The 24,971-nt window shown below is 48.8% G+C and overlaps 7 protein-coding genes across 7 annotated transcripts; 4 read left to right on the plus strand and 3 right to left on the minus strand.

Annotated features, from left to right (window-relative positions):
* Window positions 1-2,442: 2,442 nt before the first annotated feature.
* Window positions 2,443-7,524, plus strand: N7483_010031 (DNA-binding E3 ubiquitin-protein ligase SNT2; the record flags this gene model as incomplete). The annotated part of the gene is made up of 2 exons (XM_057093458.1): window positions 2,443-2,998; window positions 3,128-7,524. The coding sequence occupies 2 exons, from the start codon at window positions 2,443-2,445 to the stop codon at window positions 7,522-7,524; spliced, it is 4,953 nt and encodes a 1,650-aa protein (XP_056939429.1).
* Window positions 7,525-8,302: 778 nt separating this feature from the next.
* Window positions 8,303-9,615, plus strand: N7483_010032 (NAD(P)H-quinone oxidoreductase; the record flags this gene model as incomplete). Its single annotated transcript, XM_057093459.1, has 4 exons — window positions 8,303-8,327; window positions 8,501-8,767; window positions 8,843-8,934; window positions 8,989-9,615. The coding sequence occupies 4 exons, from the start codon at window positions 8,303-8,305 to the stop codon at window positions 9,613-9,615; spliced, it is 1,011 nt and encodes a 336-aa protein (XP_056939430.1).
* Window positions 9,616-11,285: 1,670 nt separating this feature from the next.
* Window positions 11,286-14,465, plus strand: pdeB (3',5'-cyclic-nucleotide phosphodiesterase PDE2; the record flags this gene model as incomplete). The annotated part of the gene is made up of 3 exons (XM_057093460.1): window positions 11,286-11,463; window positions 11,504-11,805; window positions 11,832-14,465. 3 exons carry the CDS (start codon window positions 11,286-11,288, stop codon window positions 14,463-14,465), a joined length of 3,114 nt encoding a protein of 1,037 aa, XP_056939431.1.
* A 919-nt stretch (window positions 14,466-15,384) lies between these two features.
* Window positions 15,385-16,362, minus strand: N7483_010034 (Rdx family protein; the record flags this gene model as incomplete). The annotated part of the gene is made up of 3 exons (XM_057093461.1): window positions 15,385-15,557; window positions 15,645-15,825; window positions 16,225-16,362. 3 exons carry the CDS (start codon window positions 16,360-16,362, stop codon window positions 15,385-15,387), a joined length of 492 nt encoding a protein of 163 aa, XP_056939432.1.
* A 1,120-nt stretch (window positions 16,363-17,482) lies between these two features.
* N7483_010035 (guanine nucleotide-binding protein subunit gamma) lies at window positions 17,483-17,924 on the minus strand (the record flags this gene model as incomplete). Its single annotated transcript, XM_057093462.1, has 3 exons — window positions 17,483-17,548; window positions 17,617-17,674; window positions 17,773-17,924. The coding sequence occupies 3 exons, from the start codon at window positions 17,922-17,924 to the stop codon at window positions 17,483-17,485; spliced, it is 276 nt and encodes a 91-aa protein (XP_056939433.1).
* Window positions 17,925-19,374: 1,450 nt separating this feature from the next.
* tif32 (putative eukaryotic translation initiation factor 3 subunit EifCa) lies at window positions 19,375-22,593 on the plus strand (the record flags this gene model as incomplete). Its single annotated transcript, XM_057093463.1, has 2 exons — window positions 19,375-19,416; window positions 19,504-22,593. 2 exons carry the CDS (start codon window positions 19,375-19,377, stop codon window positions 22,591-22,593), a joined length of 3,132 nt encoding a protein of 1,043 aa, XP_056939434.1.
* Window positions 22,594-23,613: 1,020 nt separating this feature from the next.
* Window positions 23,614-24,927, minus strand: N7483_010037 (uncharacterized protein; the record flags this gene model as incomplete). Its single annotated transcript, XM_057093464.1, has 1 exon — window positions 23,614-24,927. One exon carries the CDS (start codon window positions 24,925-24,927, stop codon window positions 23,614-23,616), a length of 1,314 nt encoding a protein of 437 aa, XP_056939435.1.
* Between the last annotated feature and the right edge of the window lie 44 nt (window positions 24,928-24,971).

Genomic DNA, 24,971 nt, shown 5'->3' on the forward strand with positions numbered 1-24,971 from the left:
AGGTACGGACCTAAAGTACTGAATTACTTTCATTTTCATTTTCATGTCCGCATGTTTGGAGGGGCTTATTCGGTTCCCTTGCTTCATTTCAGATATACCGATATACCCGTCTTGAAATTATACTGATTATTTGCAAGGTTCAGCGACTTTTCTTTTTCTCGTGTTTCATTATATGGACAACTCATATGCTACGGTAGGCAATAGGTATTTATTTTTAATAGTCTCATTTTCGCCCCCCAAATTGTGCACATGTGCTTCAAGTGATGAGCCATGATAACTTATATCCCGAGGTCATCTCTATTCCAAGGTTGAGCAGCTTGATAACCATAATTTTAAGATGTAAAGATTGATCTAATTTATCCAAATATTCATTCAAATGTTTGATTTCGTATAATATTTTATTCCTGGGCGCCTAGGCTAAACTATGGTACGGTCAAGGATGATTGCCGACGACGCGTGTGGCATAATATTATAACCCCATCTAGGCACTAGGGTTTAATTAGTCTCAAGTGCTCAAGGGGGTTATCAAGGCAGACTCTTCCAGGTCGTACAAGACAAATCAAGCCCAAATGTTCATGTTACTTCTAAAAACTCATCAAGCGAAGCCACTCCAAAAGAGGACCTATGAGAAAAGAAGAAAAGCCCAAAGAAGAAAAAAAAATTAAAATTCCAAAAAAATTCCAAAATAAAAAGTGAGAAAACAGTGACGAAGTACATATACGCAGTACCAGTCCCATACGTACGGAGTATTTTTGCAGGGATTGATCGTGGTGTCCACTGGTGGAGTCCGGCCACTAGTGCCTCTCTTAACCAACAACCTGACTCTTTCCGATATCAGGCGTCATGAATAAAACTTGACCCTTTATCCGAATATCTACCTTTTTTCGGTTTCTATCAGTTTCTCTACCTTGATTGGGAAGACTTAACTTCATCGAACCTGTTATCAGTTATCAGTACACCATCACACAACATTACCCTTCAAACTTTAGGAATCAAGATCGGAGAGCCTTGACGGGAATGGAGGAAAACGAGCATGATGTACGGAGTACGGGAGTACGAATACTCTTTTGTCTTCCCAAAGTTCCCAAAGTTATGAGAGATTGGGGGTAATAATTTCCTTTTTTTCCCCCCCTTCTTCACCTCTCTCCCCTACTGCATATCTGTATCGCAACAGCATTCCAAGTAGATATTACCAACTTTTAAATAATTGATCTGGCCCGTTTTTTTCATGTTCTTGTTAGTGTTTTTCCTCAGTTTCTTATTTTTTCCCTTTTCCCCCCATATTCTTAATCTTAACTTTTTTGATATATTCTTCCGGTCTCGCTTCCCCCAGATCTTTAGAATCCCTCAGCCTCCAAAAAAATAGCCTCTCTCTCTCCCCCTATATAAAGAGTATAATATGTAGTATGATGGTTTTCGTTAGAATGTAGAATAACAGACTAGAATATACATATGGCTAGATACATAAAGTAAACGAAGATCAGGGCAATCGGATTGAGACCAATTTTCCTTGGTTCCCAGTCAATCCGTAGAGGATCCGTCATATTAAATCGGGACTAGGGTCGGGATCCTCACAATGTGCTCCACGCTTCCTTTTTTCCTTTTCACATCTCTTTTCCTTTTTCTCTATATACGGCATCACGGCTGCTTCCATCCCGGCTGCGCGCTTGTTTTTGTTCCCGCTTATTCTATCTTGCTTCATTCTTCCCCTTCTCAATTCATTCCTATCTTCCTCTCTCTCTCTCCCAACACTCCAACTCCCACTTTTCCCATACTCTTCAATATCTAAGGTATGTATGATATTTCTTGATTTCTTGATTTCTCCATTTCTCCAATTTCTTGGTCCTCTTGATTCCCTTACTCTCTTAATGGGAGATTTGATATCACCTTGCTGTTGCTGTTGTTCATCGTGCCCTCCCTATCATTGAATTTGGGCCAACTTGGTCCTTGGTCCACCTTGATATCTTTCCCCCGGCCACCCTTCTTGTCCACCCCTGCAGTGAATCAGATCTGACACAACTCCACCTGTATTTCTTCTTCTCATTCCTCTTTTTCCCTTTTCTCCTACACTCTTCCCTTCCCTTTCTTCCCCCCCCCCCATATCTTCCCCCCCCACATTTAATGTTCATTTCTCTTCCCCCTTTGGAGATTTGGCTCCATATCACAATCCATTCTATCCGTTCCTGAGATTTTCGCCCCCCGCGGGTCTTAAAGTGTGTCCACATACCAACCCGCACCATCCACGTACATGCATCGCGCCACTTTTCTGCTGAGACTTTTGTGACCCAACTGACATCCCCAACCCACACAGTGTCTGGCACGTCCACGTGCTATATTGGGGGGGTTCACTCATCTACTGGGGCTCTAATCCCCTTTTTTCTTAACCTCATCCAGATCTGTCTTGTGTATGCTTTTGCCTTGGATGACTAAGGGTCATTCTCAATGACCTCCAGTAACTCTCCGGAGGCTGTGGCCGATCCGGCCAGCTCCTCCGCCGCTGCCCCTTATGGCACGCGATCCAGAGGGCGCAACGCTCCTCGGCCTAATTATGCCGAAGATCGGGATCTGGATATGGAATTTGAACCGGCTCCATCTAAGGCCGCGAAACGCCAAAGTGGCGTTGCTCTTAACAACATCGTCAATGGCTCCAAGTCGGACACTGAGAAGAGCTCACCAACCCAACCACGGAAGAGTTTGATCAATGGCGCTGCCGCCAATGCAATCGCCAAGGATCCTAAGGAGTCTATCCCAGGCACTTCTTCATTTTCGGCGCGTCCAGAAGAGGTCAATGGCTCTACTTCGGTCAGAAAGCGCAAACAACCTGCCAGCACCCCAAACGCAGGTTCAACCGGAAATGCCACGAAGAAGATTTTCACTACCGCCCCGGGAGATTCCGAGGGTGGTTATTTTACCAACATGGTCAGCTTTGAGAATTCAGGGCAATATCTCAAAAATGGTCAATTAGTTGCTGACGATGGCACCACATTTGCCGTGAACGGTTCGTTTCACCCCGCAATTATTCATATTCTGTCTTTTTATATGTTTAATCCCTTTTTATCAACCTCCTTTTTTCTTGTGATTATTTTGAATTTTCTCTTTTTATTTTGAAAACTAACATTTTTATCAGATCACGTCTATTTAATCTGTGAACCTCCTGGTGAGCCTTACTACTTGGCTCGAATTATGGAGATTCTGCCATCCAAAACAAAGAATGATGGTTCGATTGAAGCTTTAAGAGTCAACTGGTATTACCGTCCTCGAGACATTCAACGTCATAGTCCAGACACTCGATATGTTTACGCGTCAATGCATTCTGACACCTGTCCACTTTCTTCTTTGCGTGGCAAATGCGAGATTCGCCAAGCCTCGGAAATTGAAAACATCAGTGCCTACAAGAAAAAGCGCGATTGTTTCTGGTACGACAAGATGTACGACAGATACATCCATCGTTTGTACGACGTTATCCCAACAAAAGATGTGATCAACGTGCCGGGAAATGTCAAGAAAGTTCTCGATGAACGCTGGAAGTACATTTTGGTCGAAATTGGCAAAGGAAAAGAATTAACAGGCGCGGTCAAGACATGCAAGCGATGCCACTTGTTCGCTGCGAATAATGAGTCTGTGGATTGTGCAGTTTGCCACTCGACTTATCACATGGGATGTGTTCGACCTGCTTTGACGAAAAAGCCCGCCCGAGGATTCGCATGGGCCTGTGCCGCTTGTAGCCGTGCTCAGGAACGTAAGCTGGAAGCGCGCAACACCCCTCTCATTGGCGAAGCTCGAACCGAAGGCGAGGAGGAGATCGTGGAGGAAGAAGAGGAGGAGCATCATCATGCTAATGGGGTGGTGAACGGAACCGGGGTCAGCACTCCGGGAACACTCGAGGACTCGATGCCGCAACCAGCTACAGAAGAACAAATAGCGCATGCGAAGATGTGGCCTTACAGATACCTGGGTATTCACTGCCGACCAGAGGACGCCTTGGATTACGATGATCGCATTTATCCTCGTGCAAGTTCTCGCCTTGGACCTCGACACCAAGCCATCGTCAACCCATGGCCAGGACGCACTGTTGAATACGTCAAGCCTCTCGAATTGAAAAAGAAGTCGGTTAAGATAGCCGGTGGACGAAATGTGATGAAGCTGACCAAAGAATCTCAAGCCGCGTTTGATGCGGCCAAAATCGAGCGTGCGAATCGACCGAAATGGGTACAGGATGAGCCACCGGGTTACATACCGCGTGGTGAAGATGAGCCAGTTACTATTGATGGAAAGCAGGCACGCACCGCCGAGCTTGTATTCAAAATGCCGACAGCCGACCAGCTTCCCGCCCGTGGCGAAGATGATGCTCCAGGGGCCCATCTCAGCAATGAGGACCGAGAAGCGCTCATCGATGACTATATGCGTCAAGCCAAGGGACTCGCTTCCGATATTGGGGTAGAAAAGTATTGCACCAATTTCCTGGACAAGGCTATCGAGCTTCTTTACTCCGAAAGCTTTAATGTCGAGGCAGCTCTCGCCAAGCTCAAGAAGGTCAACAAGTACAAAGATCTTAATGAGCCTCATTTCCGACCAGAGGAATTGAAGGCATTTGAGCAAGGGGTGGCTAAGTTTGGATCGGAATGGCGTAACATTGCGAAGCATGTTAAGACTGTTCATATTTACCACATTGTTCGGTTTTACTACATGTGGAAGAAGACACCTCGTGGAAGACAGATATGGGGTGCATACGAAGGTCGACGTGGTAAAAAGGAGGTCCGACGACAGAGTGTTGTTTCATCAAAACTCGTTGACGATGTCGCTGATGATCATGATGACTCTGCTTTTGATAATGAAAAGGCGCTGAACCTGAAGCGTGGCTTCCAATGCAAGTTCTGTTCGGCACGTCATTCACGACAATGGCGACGCGCTCCGTTGGTCGCACCCGGCACAACCGTTTTCTCCGACCCGTCAGCAAAGAAAGACAAAGGTCCTCTCTTGACCGTCGCGCTCTGTCTCCGATGTTCATTGTTATGGCGAAAATACGGTATTCAGTACGAGGACGTTGATGAACTCGGCAAGCGAATCGCAACCACCGGTAACAAGTCTTGGAGACGTCGCATTGATGAGGAACTTCTCGTTCAGTTTATTCTTGCCACCGAAACTCCGTTCACTATTAACAGCACCACGGCGGCGACTGCAACCGCAATGGGGATTCCAGTGGATAGCAACCCGAACTTGCAACACGAGACCAAGGGAGACCTGGCGAAGAAGAAGCAGATCCGCTCTGATGTGCCAAGTACAGCCACTTCGACAGCAGCATCATCGGTGGAGCCCATGCCGACGACAACACCGGCTCCAGCTCCAGCCCCAGCAGTCGCACCAAAGAAGAAGGCCGCGCCAGAAAAGGTCCCCGAAGGTCCTCCAGTCGCTCCGGATCCTCCCAGGGCGAAGACTTTACCATGCGCTGTTTGCAATAAGGTGGAACCTTCCGGAGAAGAGCATCTGTCCTGTCGTGACTGTCGCTTGACTGTTCACCGTAACTGCTACGGTGTACAGAGTGCTCGCTTTGGAAATAAGTGGTTGTGTGATATGTGTTCCAATGACCGCAGTCCTTCAATCTCAACTACCTACGAGTGTGTTCTTTGTCCTGTGACTTGGACTGAGCATGAGCTCATGGAGACGACTAAGAATACTAGCCGCAAGAAGTCGGAGCGGGACAAGGAGAAAGAACGCTTGGAGAAGGAGATGGTTGCGGAAGCTATCAGACTATATCGTATACGACAAGAGGCGGTTGGCAAGCCTGTTGGTCCACGGGAGGCTTTAAAGCGCACCGCTGGCAACAACTGGGCCCACGTGATGTGTTCTCTTTGGACACCAGAGATCAAGTATGGTGATGCGCACGAGCTTGAGCCCGCAGAGGGATTCGGCTCAATCCCCAAGGATCGGTGGAGGGATACCTGCAAGATCTGCAAATCTTCTCATGGCGCATGTGTCTCCTGCCACTCTACAGGATGTAACGCGCACTTCCATGTCGGCTGTGCTTTCCAGGCACCGAATTATAAATTCGGGCTTGAAATTACGCCTGTGAAGAGCTCGCGAAAGGACAATGTGCAAACTATCCGCATCGGCAATGATGTTGGTGCAGTTACTCCCGTAGTTTACTGTCCTAGCCACAACAGCGCGGCCTCTTCTCTCCATGAGCTTGGTGAATTGACTGGCAATGATGGCATTAATGCTCTCCAGCTATTCGCCCAGACATACAAGCAGGCCGACCTCACTCTCACGGGAACTTCTAGAAAGGCAGCATACGTGCAGCAATCAGTTTCAGTTCCTCCACAGCATCATGCCATTAATGCTGGACACCGTCGGGCTTCAACAAGCACTGGGCAGCCTCCAGCTCAGAAAGATCACCAGAAATCACACCCACTTGGCGGTGAGGATGGAGCGGATGAAATGGATATTGATACGGAGGAGCGCCCTGCAGCAGCACCGCCTGCAAAACATGCCCCGACAAATGCAACAGTGACGACCCGGAAATGTGTGCGTTGCAGCAGTGATTACAGTCCTCGGTGGTGGCCGAGCGGACGACACCTAGTACAACGAGGACCCTTGTCAAATGGAATGAACCAAGGCTTTCATTCTCACCATCATGGGCAAGGTCCCTTTGGACACATGAATGGTGATTCAGGAGAACAAGGCTACGAATGTCACAAATGCCATTTGAAGAACCCTCCGCCACCACCTGAACCAGCTCCAGCTCCTGAGCCTCGACCCTCACCGTATCCCGCACAACGTCCTATGCTTCCGACTCCGAGCATGGGTCACCAATTCGTGCCGCACAATCATTCCGCTGCTCCTCCTCCACCTTCCGCCCCCGCTCCTCCACCCGCTGGTGTTCTCGGCCGGCCTATGCCTCAGCCTCACCCGCATGGTGCTCTTCCAGGGTATCCTCCGCGATACGAGCAACGACCTCCTCCTCCAGGAGGGGATCCCAACTTGCGCAATGGCATGTCGCCTCCTGCGTATCCCGCGACAGTCCCGCCTCCTCATCATATGGCCAACTATCCTCCACCACATCACCCTCAGAGCCACCACCCTATGCCCCCATCACCAGCGCATTACCCCCCAGCTGGTCCCCCGCAGCCACAACCGTACCAGACGCATCAGAGTCCGTATGGTCCAGTCTCACGTTCACCGCACATCTCGCAGCCCCCACCTCGACCATACGCGGCCTCTGCCTCTCCACCCATCGTGCAGGCGACAGTCAACCGATCACCACAGACCTCATTGAGTGCTCTGAATGGTGGCCCGCCGCCGCGAATGTACGCAGTTGAACGTCTGGGAGGTCCCTCTCACTCACCGCCAGTGGTACAGGCCCGCCTTGATCCACGCGGTCCTACGCCACCCGTTCGGCCTGAAGATACTCCTCCATCTCATCTGGGAGGTCTCCCGAATACCAGTCGACCGCACTCAGGTATCAACGGAACCAATACTGGGTCAGGAGCGAGTGCGAGCCCTTCACTGAAGAATCTCCTTTCTTGATCTCATCTGATTGGTTGATGGATTTGATTCTACGGAGTTGACCATTTCGTTCTTTCTTTTTTCTCTCCCTTCGTGACAGGGACTCGGACACGAGTCTCCGTTACAATAATTGTATGATAGCTATGTCTCCCTTTTCTCTGTTCGTGTCTTATTGCATGTGGGTCTCAAGAATCTCAGTGATGGAGATGATCCTCATCACTGCTGATTCTATCCAGACCCCTAAAAACTCGGGTTGGCGTCTGATGGATAACCGTATTTACGGAGGTCGTGCTTCCTGTGTTATGCACTCATGATTTCTCTCGTTTCATTTCCCCCTTCATTTCCCATTCTTTGTGTCCCTTAGTCTTTTTTTATTCTTGTCATCTCGGCGTCTCGATTACGGCAGGAAAAGCACGCGGAGTCAGTGCGGTGGTCCGGGAATCGTATCGATGAATTGCATGGAGTAGGCCGGACTTATGATTTACATTCCCCTTCGTTCTACACGGTTAGAAGAATTGCATTGCTATGAATTTTTTTTTCTCTCATCCAACATGAAGTTTCTCTATATGCCGAATAACCGTGAATCCATACTTCAAATTCGTAGAATAAGTGGATCATCCACCGGAGCTGACAAATGCAAGCTTAATCAACCGGATTTCTGCACGAGTTCGTCAAGTCGCGCAGGTGCTCCACCAGATGAGATTATAAAGCTTTCTCCCTTGCTTAAATCCTTGACGCTTCACATATTTCTTATCCCTGCGAGATTTATCATATTCCCTTGATCTCCCCGAATACCAAGATGAGTTCGACCATGCGCGCAATCGGTATGCCCCACTTTATTTCATCTTCATCTACATCATACATTTGAGTGAGAGTGAGACAGACCTTATTGATGATAACTCGAGTCTACACTCACGTTAAAATTACTTCCACCATGGAAATCATACTTGGTGTCACATTTTGTGATAATGATAATAGCTAATGTTTTGCGAAATAGGTGTACAGGGCGGCAAAGGCCCCGCGACGGCCCTCTTCGTTGATGAAATCGCCAAGCCTGTCCCTGCTCCGGGGCAAGCACTAGTTAAGATCAAGGCCTTTGGTCTGAATCGCATGGACCTATTGCAGCGAGAGGGATTGTATCCTGTTCCTCCCCAGGCTCCATCAACCATTGGTGTTGAGTTCTCTGGAGTGGTGGATGGGTTTGGTGGGGGTGAGCCGTGTGATTTTAAGGTGGGGGATGAAGTATTTGGTCTTGCTTATGGAGGTATGTCAATTTCCCATTATTATATCTATCAAGCTTCAAGATTATCTGCGAAATGATGCTAACTCTAGATGAAAGGTGCCTATGCGGAGTACGTTGCTGTCTCTACCAAGATGCTGATTCACAAGCCCGAGCATCTATCCTGGGAGGAAGCGGCTGGCGTTCCCGAGGTAAGTTAGGAATTCAGACAAAGAATATTTGAGCTCAACTGACACGACACCTAGACCTGGATTACAGCCTCACAAGCCCTTTTCCTTATCGGTGACTTCCAAGCCGGTCAATCCGTCCTCTGGCACGCCGGTGCCTCCTCAGTATCCATTTGCGGTATCCAACTAGCCAAAGCTCAAGGCGCGAAGGCCATCTACGCTACAGCCGGATCTCAAGAGAAGATCGATTTCCTCGAGAAAGAGCTCGGAGTTACGAAAGCATTCAATTACAAGACCGAGGATTGGGCCGCCGAGATCCAAAAAGCGACCGGTGGCACTGGTGTGAACCTAATCGTTGATTTTGTCGGTGCGCCATACTTCCAGGGTAACTTGAACGTTGCTGCGAAGGATAGTCGGGTCGTGCTACTTGGATTTATGGGAGGAGCTCAGCTACCGGATGGCGTGAATATTGCGCCGTTGCTGATGAAGCGAATTCGAGTGGAGGGAAGTACACTGCGGAGTCGGGATGAGGAGTATCAGCGACAGTTGCGGGATACGTTGGTTTCTCATGCGCTGCCGAGGTTTGCGGATGGGCGGTTTAAGGTCTTTGTTGAGCGGGTATTTCCATTTGAAAAGATTGTTGAGGCGCATCAGTTGTTGGAGAGTAATACTACCAAGGGTAAGATTATTTGTGTGATTGAGTAGATAACCAGTTGACGAGACATCTGGATGAACAAACAAACATTTGAGTTTGATCAATGATATGAAGGTCACATGAGCATATTGGATATTCCATTTCGTCATTCTGATATTAAATCATTCATGCACATGTGTTATCTCTCCCGTGTTATTTCCGCATTAGAAATAGTGGAATATTAGTGTTGTCAAAAGTACGAATCAGAGTATAAATAGGGAAAGGTCTTTAATGCTTTGAATGGGGGCTAAATCTAAGTCCTAATATAGATTCATCGTATCTCCAGTGTTCAGAGTAGCAACACGCTTTAATGTATGTAGGTAGATAGTATCACGTGGTAGGATAAACCATGGAACATAATAATCTAACAGTGAGATGGCATTGATCAATATTTAAATATTATATTCAAGGTAATTCAAGGGAGTAGTGATATTAATAATATTAATATTTATTAAAGATCAATCTCCTATATACTAGTATATACTAGTAATACTACTAAGAGTTCAAGATGAAACCAGGATCGATCCCCCTGTTTCTCCATTTGATCATTTTGATCCAATCAAATCTCGATTTGTGTTGCCCCGAGGGACTCGAGCGGGATCCTGCTTTTAACCAATCAGAGGAGAAGGTAAGCACTTACATAATCAGTGGACCTTCTAGAAGAAAAAAAAATCCTCGAAATGATCCACATAGTGCATGTACGGTAGATACAGTATAACCATTTAATTCAATATTATACATAGTAAAGGTAGACATATTATTTTTTTTTTTTTTAAATACTTCAATATTATTTCCTATTTATTGTTTCATATTTCTATACGTAATTTAATTCATTCAATGTTCTCGTTACAATGTTATGCTAAAAGAGACTCGAAAGGCTGAAAGCGGGAGGGGCCCCGGTCATACGCCAGAGAACAATTCTGGAAGCCTTCGATGCCTTGAACTTCATTCATCCATCCTCTTGTCTCCATCTTTGACCCTTGATCCACTTCAAGTTGCCATGTTGCTCTAATCTTCAACTTCCCTTTCTTCAACTTCCTCTGTTCTTTATTCCTATCTCTTATCCTATTTGAGAGTGTGTGTCACTCTCTTTTAAATCCCGCCCCCAACCCCTTCTTTTTCCCCTCTCCTTCTGTCACCCTGATCCCCCTCACGTGCTGTCATCTGTGGCGTCGTCGATTTTTCTGAGCCATTCGACATCGAAAACGCGACAACGTTTGTCTCGGATTTTCTCGACCTGCATTTACAACTGCATTGTTCCTGCTAGAGCGCTTCAACTGCCTACTGAGCCTCCCAATTATACCCGCCACTTGCCGCTCGTTTGCTTTCCCTCAAATTCACCACTATCCAAAACCCCCCTGCCCCGGGGCTCTTTATTTGACTATATTCTCCTATTCTGTTTTCCCCCTTTGGTCGAATCTCTCTAAACCTCTTCCGCTCCCCCCGGTTACTACTGAATCGCCACGGAACTTCCTATTCACCATCATCTCCCGAGTCGGCTCAAAGACGACACTACCCCCGACAAATCTATTGCGACTCCGAGGGTCTCAGGTGGGCCTTATGCAAACCAGACACTCGGTCGCATTGATTCGCTTTCCTTTTCTCTAATCTCTTGATTGCGCTCCCCGTGAATCGTGAGACGCGGGTGATCTGAACCCCCGGCGCGATTTTCTGTAAGATCATGGTGGACCGTGTAGAATGCTCGGGCGTCTACATTGACGACCGGGTTCGTTCGGAGAGATGGGTGCGCAGAAATTCCATCTCAAACTCCACCGCATCCTCCGCTGGCTCATTCACCGTGGAGGAACCTGAAGCCCTGTGTGCCGATGTAGAGCAACTCTTGGATGTCTGCAAAAAGAGTATGTCCCTTTTTCGCCCCTACCTTTTCTTTCATCTTAGGTCCAGACCTCGCAACTGGAACTCCGGCTAACCCCCCCAATCAAGTCTATCTTTGTCAGAGCGGAGCCTCTTTTGCGAACAAATTGGCCGAGCTGAGCGACCGATCAGGTAGCGACTGTACCCCGATATTTGCCTTTTTCGGTATCGACTTTGGTATCGATGAATCAAATGTTGCTCGTCGAAAGGCCAGTCGGGCCTCATGGATGATGGAAAATGGCCCCCCCCGTCACCCGGTTCAATTCAACGTACATTCACCTTTTCCTCCCATAATGACGAAGCGCCCGGCCTCGCGCTCCTCTCCGGTGTATCCAACGATATCCAAGTCCAGGACTGTCCCAATTTGGTCATCCCCGTCGCCATCCTGCGTAGTTCAGGACCTGATCCCTTGGAATCTCCCGCCGAATCGACGAGCGACCCGCAAAGTATCCGAAGCCCGGTGACCATAGAGCACAAACAAATCGCCCGATGTCTGGACGCTGGAGCCGTGGACGTTTTGACAACACCGCTCGACCGATCTCGAATTCAAGGACTAGTGGTTCACGCGTATCGTACTCGTCGCACGGCTCAGAAGGAGATGTCTCGGTTTTTGGCCCGGAAAAAGCTACGGAAAATGTCATGGGTTGGCGTGCATGATGAAGAACCATATGCATACCTGCGAGAAGCGATGGTTTCCAAATTGATGAAGGGGATTTGCAACCCCGAAGAAATCATTGACGAATTCCAGGAACGTGATCTTGAAATCTCGCCAGAACGTGAAGCCTTCATCAAAGAGCAGGTAGGCAGCTGGAAGTTCTGCGCTCATGAGTTCTCAGAGGATGAGTTGGTCTTTGGTGCTTGCCAGATGCTTCAGCATGCATTTACTCTTCCTGGATTGGAGCACTGGCACTTGACCCCAGGTGAACTCCAGACATTCTTACTGGCCTGTCGTGCCGCCTACAACTCATTCGTTCTGTACCACAACTTCCGCCACGCCATTGATGTACTGCAGTCAGTCTTTTGTTTCTTGCTCCGCATCGGAGCTTTACCCCCGTACGAGCCGATCGGTCAGGCTCCTGTTGAACAAAAATCTCCTATCGCCACCCTACTCTCTCCTTTTGATTCCTTGACCCTTCTTATCTCTGCTATTGGTCATGACGTCGGTCACCCAGGCGTCAACAACTTTTTCCTTGTCAAACTCAATGCTCCCCTCGCACAACTGTATAACGATAACTCTGTTCTCGAAGCATTCCACTGCGCAGCATTCTCTCAGATCCTCCGCCGGCATTGGCCTGCAGCTTTCAAGGACAAGCAACTCCGAAAGTTGCTGATCAGTTCTATCCTAGCAACAGATATGGGTGTACACCAAAAGTTCATGGAGCGCATGGGATCATTGCAGGAGAAGTACTACGAGAGCGATAAGACAGTCGACTGCTGGAAGCCCCAGGACGTGGAAATGTACAAGACTCTCGTCTGTGGGCTGTTGATCAAGTGCGCCGATATTAGCAACGTCGCTCGGCCGTGGGGTGTTGCTGAGAAATGGACGCAGATCTTGCAGGAGGAGTTCGCCAACCAAGGCGAGATGGAAAAAGAGGTGGGTATGGAGACTGCGCTGTTTGGTGGACCGCCAGAGTTGGGCAATATCTACAAACTGGCCACCGGTCAGATTGGCTTCATGTCGATTTTTGCACTACCACTTTTCGAAGGAGTCTCTGATCTATTACCCCAATTGCAATTCACCGCCGAGCATATTCGCAGCAATAAGGGTCAATGGCAGCAACATGCCAATGATGAGTTGCGAAAGCAAGGTTTGCGGATTGAAGATTCCACTCGAGATGTCGGGGTTTCTCCTCGCTCTCAAAGCCCAGCTCGGTCAACCAAGATCAACGGTACCGAAGGTGGAGAGGAAGCGTCATCGTCAGAAGAAAACAACGACAAAGCAGTCGTAGAGACTCGATATGATTCCCCATCAGGATCTTCGGACGAGACTGTCTCGCAAGGGGATGTCAGCGGTGCTTACAACGAGAACACCATCGAGCCTGTGGTATCTCCGGATACCCCCGGTCCACAGATCGAGATAACTGGTACCTCTGCCGACCCTGATGTGATCTCATCGCGCAAATCCTCCAGTGCTATGCCTGATATGTCATACTTTTCATATTCTCCAGCTGCAACTCAAGCTGCAACCCAACTTGCAACCCAATCCGTTCGAGGGTCAGTTGGAGCCTCACTCGCGGACTACGATGCATCCCCGGGGACCGACCCAGCTGTTTTAGCGGCTGTCTTCTATGCCAACTCAACAACGACCGCCGGTGGTATTACCTCAGTGCCTGCTGGTACCTATGGTAGTGCCGAGCGTGACAACACAGCCGACTCTGCTGCCATGGAGCGTCCCAGCAGCTCTCGGCAAGGTCATGGCTCTCAGCACCATGCTCATCACACTTCCTCCGTCCGCACATCTGGGCCCTCCAGCTCCAACCGCAACAGCTGTACTCGTACGCAAAGCATTAGCGCTTACAGCAACAACATGACTCCTATTTCTCCTGCTACGAACGCGACCAGCTTCCTAGCAGTGGACAGTGGTGATGAGAAGCGTGTTTCAGACGATAGTACAGCCCAGAGTGATTTAGGAGGTCCTGATGACAGTAGTACGCGGCCGAGTACATCATACGCCTCCCACACGGGAGACCAGGCGAGCAGCAGCTATAGCCAAAGCCCTGGTCGTGGCTCTCACCACTCTCGATCTGAAGATGCAAAGGATTATCATTCTGCGGGCGCGAATGGTACTCTGAGTCCAGCACACTCTACAACTACTGGCGAGAGTATTCGAAATGAGCAAACGCAGGGCAATGGGCATGGAAATGGGGATGAGGCTCGGAATGGTGGAAATGGAACGCGGAAGCTTCCTAAGAAACGCAGTAGATTGCGTCTCGCATTCTGGAAACGTCGCAATCACCATCAACAGGAGGTTCATGGCGAGAGCTGATTCTTGATACCGTACTCCTTTTTCCACCTCTCCTTTCCTCTTTCCCTCCCTTGTTCCTGCTGGCCCTTTACCTACCCAGCTGTGTATTATGCGATCATGGTCTCATGAACGGTGCATTTTCTTGTTTCTGATTTTATCTGTTTTTATGCTCAGCGTTGATTTTCACGACCGAACCATGGGAGTCTTCGGGTGATATATGCAATTATTCGCATATACAAGGACTCTCCTGGTATCCTACTCCTTATCCACGATTCAAATGATATCAATGATGGAGTTGTTGGCACGGCCAACACATGCCGATAGAGATGGAGACATGTTCCTAGCTGAACAAGTTTCCATGCTCGAATTCGATGTTTAATACCGCACCTTTTCGTTCCAAAAGTGAAAGTGACTACCGTGTTTACGGTGGCGCTGGCGGCTTTATTCTCACTTCCCTTCTTTGAACCTTTCATTTTTTCGCTTTTCGATACTGAGTACATACTTTAGTACTCAGTATGTTGCATCGGGTCCCTGCAACCCGCTTTCTCTATGTGATGATCATGGACATGTTCAATGTTTCGTTTCCGTTGCTCTGCGTCTCTCATTTCTGGTTTTTTTTTTGTTTTTCTTTTTCTTTTTCCGGAGGCAATCTTGGCTTTTGGGTGGTCAACTTAGAACTTGGTGGGGCTGGGGCGTTGATTGTTTTGGGATTATATCCCGAGATTCGATAGTATCTGTATCTCTTCTATCTTGTCTCAATAAGTGTCTATACCTTATTTGAACCGATTGATCTATTCGTATGACTTAAGTTAAATGATATGTAGTTCGTAAGCATATGTACACGAGGACATGCCAAATCCCTTACATCTCCTAGAAGAGTCCCTCAGTGCACAGACTGCATCTCATCGAGGCTTGAGTCCCCGTGTTCAATGCCGTAGACTCATACACAATCCTCACACTCTTTCTTCTCTCCAGCTATCTCGGGTTTTTTGTCTCCCTGAGATTCAAGTTCCTTCTTAGCTACCTGTTCTTTCTTCAAGGCTCGATCAGTATGTCCCAAATCTCGCTCAGGAGCAATAACATTCCTGACAAGGGATTTCAAAGCTTTAACTTCTATAAGAAGAATCAGTATCAATATGAACTATGTACTATGAAATATGAAATTTCAAAGTAAGTCCGAGATTCTGAGTATGTACTTACCAGGAAACCCTCCATCCCGCTTGCGATCCCAAAGGATAATCTCCTGAGTCTTCACCTCGGAATTATCCGTTGATGTAGACTCAGGATGCCAGATCGTCACGGTAAAGACACCACCTGTCATCGGGACAAGAGCTACTTCACCTAGATCTGTACCGAATGTTGAGAGGAGTTCTTGGGCAAACTAAGACAGTTAGAATGGGACCGGAACAGCATTGTGACGACACTGATGAATTGGATTAAGTCAAGCAATAGCAGCATATCGATCGATTGATACTTGTATAGCATCTCAAGTTCTTGATGCGATATATGAATCTGGCTGTCTTCCAAGGTTCAAGTTGGATAAGCTCAAGCATTTAACAGTAGAATGCACCTCGAGGTACCAGTCAAATTTTATGAGCTGATATCCAACTTGAACTCCAGGCTGGCATAACAGTAAAAATAGTGATACCATTGGATCACAAAAGACGATATCAATAACTTGGATGCAAGAAATGACAAGTTGGATATACATTCCAAGCTTATATGTATGATTTGGAGACAAGTGGGATGATGCAAAACGAAAGAAGAAACTTGAACATACATAAGCAGCTCTGAGCATCCACCGACACTGCGTACAGAACTTAATCGATATACGCGGAAGATGGACCCGTTCTATGGAGGTAAGTCCAGGCTCAGCGACGGGTTTCGCCGAGTTCGTAGAAGGCGTTGGTTCTGTCATGGTGATGCAGGTAGTTGGATGAGAATGAGAGTGGGGGTTCCAGACCCGATCTTTGACCCGATATAAGCAGCGTAGGGAGAAAGAAAAGCAAGAATGGAATATGAAAGTGTGATAATCACTCTATAGAGCAAGTCCAATCCTCGAATAAGACTTGTAAGACTATCGCACACAACTCGAGGTTGAAATCCCGCGGATGATGTCAGCGGGGATCGCTTCAGGGCCCCAGAGCTCAGCTGTACTGCACTGCAAGTACTTCACTGCAAGTACCCGGGAACATACAGTATTTGCATCGCAGAGGTCGTGAGCCTTATGATTGCGTGCATGAAATCAGGGTTTTGGATATGGTACCTTGCAAGGCTTTTTGAGGCTGAATTGGGCGCCGGGAGGCCTTGCATTCTTTACAAAGAACTTAGTCAAATATGGGAAGTAAGATTTCAAGATTATGAATTACGAAAGCTTGGGGGCCTAAGACAAGGGACAAAATTAATTAGAACAGTATTGTATTGGTCATTGGATGCAAATCGAATCTATGATACACGAATGGCAACCGACTCTTCATGCCTGATCGACAGAGAGGTTTTTGGAGAACCCAGAGACAAAGGAAATTTGGCTTCAAAAACACAGAGACGACAAAGGGGGAATGGAGCAAAATAGAAGATAAAAAAGAAAAGGAAAAGTCGATGTAGAAGTCGAAATGAGAAGAAGAAGAAAAAAGAAATGGAATAGACCAGTTTAAAAGAGACAGGGCAACACAGTACACATGGAAATGAGTCACTGTAGCCAAAGTTGAGAAGGTGAAGAACCCAACGAGAAACACTGTGGTTGGTATTGAAGTACCCGCTAGAATCCTGGTTTAGGCGAAGTTGGTCGTGTCAAGGCCAGCAGACGATTGCTTCAACGGGCTACGACTCGCTTATACAGAGTGCATGAAGCGATCGCAGCTGGAATTCGATTGAAATCCAATAATTGGGAGGTGATATGTTTTAAGTCGGATCAAGTCGATCATCAGGGTTTAAGATCCGAGGATTAAGAGATGGAAGATCGGGAAGAAAGTAGTCCAAACAATAAGAGAACAGAGAGAAATCATGTCGTGGCGATGGAAAAAATCGTCGTGAGACCGTTACATAACGGTACAGCAACCTGCGCCCTGTTGCTGAGGAGCATAGGGGTCTTCGCGCCGGTCAACCTAGTTAAAAAAAAAGATCATGTCAGCCATGCGCGTGGGGGCTTAAAATATAGACGGTCGCATCATACCTGTCCCCATACAGAGGGTACCATAAAATCGCGAGTATTATTACAATAGCTGATGAGCCTGAACAAAAGGATAAAAAAAATAATCGGTTAGTTTCGGTGTTGCTGGTGATAATGGTGGTGGTGGTGTGGTGGTAGTGCGACAGGGGTAGGACTCACGAGAGCGCGGCCTCGGACACCTTCACTCGCGGGCGATCCAAATCCTCCTTCAAACGAGCATTGAGCTCAGTCAATCGACGGTACTTGAGGTCCGCAACACTCTGCTTCTTGTGCTTAACATCACCCCCGGAGCGCAGTTCGTAGGCGGGCATCGTGGATAGGGATGGAGTCGCGAAAGGAGGAAAGGTCGAAAGGGGGGGTTTTTCGGGGGGTCAGAGGGGGTTTAACTTGGGAAACCGGGTCGGGAACGGGGCCAAGTGTCCACACAAGGGGGCCAGTAGTTTGATAAGTTCAAAAAAAAAACACAGGGGGGGGGGGGCGACTGCAACAATGAAAAGGTGCAAGGAGTAATTAGCCCACGAGGAGACAGAATATAATGAAAGACGTGTAGGACCAAAAGAAGGGAGGTCAATGGAGAGGGATTTTCCCCGTTAGGATTTGGGGGGGAGCTGGGTCCGTGTGGCTTATTCATCATTTCAGGTACTGGGTACTTTGGTAAGATTATTGATTATTATGGGGACTCCATATTTAAAGACCCTCTCTAATAAGTACCTAGGTACTTTTGTCCGAGTATTGAACTTCGGGGTGAATCTGACCTAAACGTCCAAATCGAAATTACCAGGTACTTCCGTATAGGGTTTGTGCTTTGTTCGCCTGAGGATTTGGGGGCTTAGCTGATTTAGGATTGATTTATATTCCAACATTGGTTCTATAGATAGATATCCAAAAAGGAATAAGCAGGTTATACATAAGAATAAATACGTGTTGATAATTGTAGATGTGAAATTATATGCCATGATTATTGGCCCAACCGGAAGATTAATAGTGGAGGTTGAATATTGTATGAAGATTCAAAGCCCTGGACTCGGTCACTCGGATCACCCGGTTGCTTCCTAATATGTCAGGCCATTAATGTCAGGCGGTCAGGCGGTCAGGCTCTTAAGGCATACAGGTCAACATGATAGGTTCAAATGTTAGATGAGAACAAAGAAAAGTTCAGATGTGTACTCCATAGTTAGGGCAATTAACTACCATGGGAGCCCTGGAGAAAGGTATCATCTTTCACCATACATATGATTCATCTGATTAATTACCACCAATCGCTACATTTCGACCACAACTTGAACACTCAATAACAATCACGTGACCTATAGATAGATCAAATACGAAAAAGTAGGAAATCTTGGTAGAAGCTGCAAGTGATGGATTGAAACAGGAAATACAAATTACTCACATATCTTGACCAAGAATTTCAAGAAGGGTATATGATAATCCACTTTAACATCGCCTCGTATCTCAAGGTTCATTGTATATGGATATACTCCGTAGTTGAACATAAAGTCTGGAGTTGGGGTGAATATCACGTGACAGCCCCATCGCTTAGTCCGCTGTGGGATCAGTCATCCGTGAATTTTCGGCTCACGCACAACAGGCTCTTCCCCTCTAGGTCGATCAGGACTTCGCGTGGCAGCTTTTCAATTTGGTTCTTGGACCACTGCCCGTGTGTGTGACCCTAGTCCACTTTTACAATTATCGATTTCTCAAAAAAAATCGTCAACCGAAAAAAAATAGAAATCCCCAAGGGGTGGATTATCTTCAATCATGCCGCCACCACCGCATATCAAACCTGAGAATGTCCTCAAGGTAGGTCTAGGATCCACCTGATAAGATATCATATAGGGCTCTTTTACTTTTCAGATTCTAATCTTGGTTCTTTTTTTTCATCAACAGAGGGCCCAGGAACTTATCGCTGTTGGTCAGGCTCCCGCTGCCTTGACCGTCCTTCACGAACATGTCACCTCCAAGCGTACCCGTAGCAGCCCCATCGCCTCGCTCGAGCCGGTGATGCTCCTCTTTGTCGAGCTGTCTGTCGACCTTCGCAAGGGAAAGGCTGCCAAGGATGGTCTGTACCAGTACAAGAACATCGCCCAGAACACCAACGTCGGCACCATCGAGGTCGTCCTCAAGAAGTTCATCGAGCTTTCTGAGGCCAAGGTCACCGAGGCTCAGGCTAAGGCCGATGAGATCCAGTCTTCTCTTGAGTCTGCGGCTCCTTCCTCCAACATCGAGGATCTGGAGGCCAGCGAAACCCCGGAAACCATCCTGTTGGCTACCGTCTCCGGCGAACAGTCCCGCGACCGCACCGACCGCGCCGTTGTTACCCCATGGCTCAAGTTCCTGTGGGAGACTTACCGCACCGTTCTCGAGATCCTGAAGAACAACGCCCGTCTCGAGGTTATGTACCAGTCGACCGCCCTGCAGGCCTTCCAGTTCTGTCTCAAGTACACCCGCAAGACCGAGTTCCGCCGCCTGTGTGAGCTTCTGCGCAACCACGTTCAGAATGCCGCCAAGTACTCCGCCCAGATGCACGCCATTAACTTGAGCGACGCCGACACCCTGCAGCGCCATCTGGATACCCGCTTCCAGCAGTTGAACGTTGCCGTGGAGTTGGAATTGTGGCAGGAGGCTTTCCGCAGTATCGAGGATATTCACACTCTGCTCAACCTGAGCAAGCGCCCGGCTAAGAACGTTATGATGGCTAACTACTACGAGAAGCTTGCCCGTATCTTCTTGGTTAGCGAGAACTACCTCTTCCACGCTGCTGCTTGGAACCGCTACTACAACCTGCTGCGTCTCTCTACTGTGGCCCTGGCGACTGGCCAGAGCACCAAGAAGGAGAACCCCTCCGTGACCGAGCCTGAGATGACCAAGGCCGCTTCCTTTGTGCTCCTTTCTGCTCTCTCTATCCCCGTTATCAGCACCTCCCGCTCCCGTGGTGCCCTCGTGGATGTCGATGAGGCCCGCAAGAACAAGAACAACCGCCTTACTAACCTGCTTGGTATGAGCCAACCCCCATCCCGATCTGTCCTGTTCCGTGATGCTCTCAACAAGGGTCTGCTCAAGCGTGTCCGTCCTGAGATCCGCGATCTGTACAACATCCTGGAGGTCGACTTCCACCCTCTGTCTATCTGCAAGAAGATTACTCCCATCCTCAAGCAGATTGGTGCCGACCCCGAGATGGAGAAGTACGTTGTGCCTCTCCAGCAGGTCATCCTTACCCGCCTGTTTCAGCAGCTTTCTCAGGTCTACGAATCCGTTGAGCTTAAGTTCGTCTACGAGCTCGCCCAGTTCCCCGACCCCTTCCAGATCACCCCTGCTATGATCGAGAAGTTCATCATGAACGGTTGCAAGAAGGGTGATCTCGCTATTCGCGTCGACCACATTTCTGGCGTTCTCACCTTCGACTCTGATGTCTTCTCCTCATCCAAGGCCATGCACGCTGGCAGTGGTGCTGGTTCTGCCGAGAACGATGTTGGCTCCGTCCAGCGTCTCCAGCACACCCCTGCTGAGATTGCCCGCTTCCAGCTTTCTCGCCTGGCCAAGACTCTGCACACAACTTGCATGTACGTCGACCCATCTTACTACGAGGCTCGTCTGCAGGCCAAGCAGGCCGCTCAGGCCCGTGCTCTGGCTGGTGCCGCCAAGGAACACGAGGAGACCTTGGCTCGCCGCGTTATCATCGACAAGAAGAAGGAGGCCGCCACCGATGCCTTGCAGCGCAAGCAGCGTGAGGAGGAGACTCGCAAGCGTATCCGTACCCAGCAGCTGCAGGACGCCGAGAAGAAGCGTCTTGCGGACGAACAGCTGGAGCGTGAGCGCAAGCGTATTAAGGACGAGCAGGACCGCATTCGCCAAGAGGAGCTCAAGAAGCAGATTGAGGAGCTCAAGACCGGCGTCAAGGGTATTGATATCAGCGAGCTTGACGTTGATGAGCTGGATGCCAACCGTCTGCGTGCCATCAAGCTTGCTCAGCTGGAGAAGGAGAAGAACGAGCTGAACGACCGTGTCCGCACAACCGCCAAGCGTATTGACCACTTGGAGCGTGCCTTCCGCCGCGAGGAGGCCAAGCACGTCCCTGCCGATTACGAGGCCCAGAAGAAGCAAGACCTGGCCCTTTGGGAGGCCCAGAATGCCGAGGCTCTCAAGGAGGGCAAGCAGAAGCACGCCGAGGCTGTTGCGCTCAAGCACCGTCTGGGTCGTCTCGTCCCTGCTTTCAGCAGCTTCCGCAAGGATGTTTCTGAGAAGCGCCACGAGGAGTTCGAGAAGCGCCGCAAGGCTGCCGAGCGCGACTTCGAGGCCAAGAAGAAGCAGCGTATCAAGGAGGTCCAGGAACGTCGCCGTCGCGAGAAGCTGGAGCGCGAGGAGGAGGAGCGCCGCCAACAGGAAGAGCAGGAGCGTGCCGCCCGCGAGGAGGAGGAGCGTGTTGCACGCGAGGAGGAACGCCGCCGTGTTCTCTCCGAGGAGAAGGTTCGCCGCGAGGAGGAGCGTGGAAAGCTGGACGAGATTGCTGCTCGCCAGAAGCAACGCGAGGAGGAAGCCGAGGCTCGTCGCAGTGCTCGCAAGTTCGGTGGTCCTGCTGCTGCACCTTCATCTTCCGAGTCTACCGAGCGTACTGCTCCTCGTCTCAACATTGCTCCCCGTACTGGTGGTGGTGGTGGCTGGAGAGATCGTCTGGCTGCTAAGGGAGAGAGCGCTGCTCCCGAAGCTCCCCCTGCTGCTGCTGCTCGGGAAGAGCCTCCTGCCCGCAAGGCTGGAAGCGGATATGTGCCCCCTCACCTTCGTGCTGGAACCTCTGGTGGCTCTGGCTCCGCCCCTCCTCCCCGTGAGGCCCCCTCAAACGGACCTACTGAGCGCTGGACGCCCCGTCCGCGCGAGTCCCCATCTCAGGGTTCCGCCCCTCCTCCCGCTGCCAAGCCCGAGGAGTCTAAGCCCAGCAGTGGTGGCAAGTGGGTTCCTAAGTGGAAGCAGCAGCAGAGCTAAGCGGCTACGTCGGTGGATAACTCTATTTCTCTTCTTTTCACCAACAAACTATAGGGAGGGCAAATCAAAAAGTGGCATCGGATGTTTATTTTCCTCATTTTGATATCCGGCGCATGTTTTTTTCTTCACGACCTCCTTGCAATGACCTCCTGTATCATCGGCCATCCGTGGTCTCTCCATCGGTCTGGGCTTATGTCCAAGTCGATTCTCTCTACTTTCTCCTTTCTATGCGTTTTCAGTGTGTTTAATTTCATTTTCTTTTCCCTCTGTCAACACTTCGGATGTACCATCTTGTCATCCGTGATGCCAATATCATGCTCTGCTCCATGTCTATGGTCCCGATATACTCGGGATCTAGTGAATAGGATCGAATTTCTAGACTTAAATTTTCATTCTGGAAAGCATTACTGTAGATGACTATGGTAATCCTAGTAGTCAGATTGACATTCAAATTGGTATGTATGGTCTTTTGACATAGTGAGTCTGCATTAACCAGTTGACAACCTGAGCTATGGATGTAGTATGACTTATTCTACTTAAACCGGAGAAGAAAGTGATAGCTAATTATGGCTGATGCTCAAATCCCCGTCGCGATGGCACCGTTCGTAACATTTTCCATATATCTTCAATCATCTGTTCTACGAGGCGATGGCTCCCTACATGTATTGCCAGTGTCGAATCAAACTTGCACTTCTCTGTCTCCCTGAAAGTCGTTTGGTAAAATATCTCTTCTCATTTCACAGGAAGTCCATTCAACATACTGCTTAGCGTGATAGAATGGTATCAAATGGGTTTCAATGCTATATGCAGATCGATCTAAACTCCAACATCCAATATAAACGAACCACCTGGGCAGATTAGACGACAGGAGAAGATAACATAAGAAATGAATCAAGTGGATATCTGACAAGAAGACCCTTGAAAAAGCTCATAACAGTCTATTGCACTCTGAAGGAACCATTCTCCGAGACAAAGTAAAGATAGTTGAAAAGAGCGGGAAAGAAGAGAATCATAGTGCCATTACCCTGCAGCTACCTCAGCTGCAGCTGCTCCGAAAAGCTTCTCGCGCCATTCTCCACATACAGCCTCGAAACCACTGACTACATCGCCGCATTCCTTGCCAGCTTCACGGTCTTTAAGCTTGCGATCCCACTCGCCTCGCTCAATCCAGCGCGAACCCTCTTCTAGACTTTCTTCCTCGCGTCTGAGTTCAGCCACAAGTTCCCGTGCGGATCTCAATCGGCGGGATGCAGTTGAGGTCAATTGGCGCGATTCATACAGGGTATCGCTAAGACCGCGGAGCGAGTGTGTAATCTCCACCGTTTGAGAAATTAAAGCCTGAATCGATACAAGAGGGTTCACAGTAGAGGCTTGTGATGGTGTTGCTGGCCTGGAGTTCCGGTGCGTTTGTTCCGGGAATGGATATGGGAGATTAGGCAAGAGGCCTTCGTCGATCAAGGGAATAAGAGAGTCAATGGCGTCTTCGGATAATAGAGGGAATGGTGATACGAGGAGCGGGTGGATGAGTGATTGAAGAATACGGGTTTGGTGAGTAAGGTGAGATGTAATTGAAGAATGGGCTGTGATGAGCCTAGAAATAGGAGAGAAGTTAGATTGCGAAAGTTCCAGCACCGGGTCATCAAAGGAAGCATACCGTGTAGCACTGTTCTCAATGCCGCTCTGGCTACCCAAATCCCTGAGCGCTTCAACCGTCCTTTTAATAACATGGTCATTTTCGCTGCCATTGTTCTCAATCCCACGTCGGACGAGGCTCTCTATATCGGCCATTTGGGCCTCTAATGCGGGGGATAGATCAGCCGTCTCTTCAAGATCGGAATCATTCCCATAGTCTGATCCATCATAATGAGATTCTTGCCGCCGGTGCTGTCGAATCTGGTTTGCTCGGAGTCTGTTTCTTGCTGGCGAGTCTGATGGTGACTGAGATCGCATATTGCGAACAGATTGTAAATATGCATCTTCCATATCGCTGTTATCCATCTGCTGGGATCCCGCTCGGCTATTTTCCTGTCCTGAAGCATATCCATAACCATCTTCATCCTCTTCCCATGCATCTGCTAGCTCATCAGCCAGATTACCCAGTCCACCCCCACCTGTATCAGTGGAGAAGTCCACTGATTCCCGGTGGGATCCGTTCAAGTTCTGGCGGGGTAGGACTGGAGAAGGAGGCGCGGACATTCTGGGTGTTCGTGGAGATTTCGGACTTTCAGGAGCAACTACATTGACCCCCGGAGCCCCTGGTGAAATAGGAGAATCGTCCATATTGGAGGAGGGGTAGCGGTGAGCCAGCTTCAGGGGAGACGGAGGGAGGGGCATCGGAAGGACAGGAAGCTCTGGGCCTCCAAGTTGAAAGTTTCAGT

The sequence above is a fragment of the Penicillium malachiteum genome (genome assembly GCF_028827825.1).
Source record: "Penicillium malachiteum strain IBT 17515 chromosome Unknown utg000005l:1.0-9002435.0:326005.0-9005861.0, whole genome shotgun sequence".
In the NCBI taxonomy this organism is placed as follows: Eukaryota; Fungi; Ascomycota; class Eurotiomycetes; order Eurotiales; family Aspergillaceae; genus Penicillium; species Penicillium malachiteum.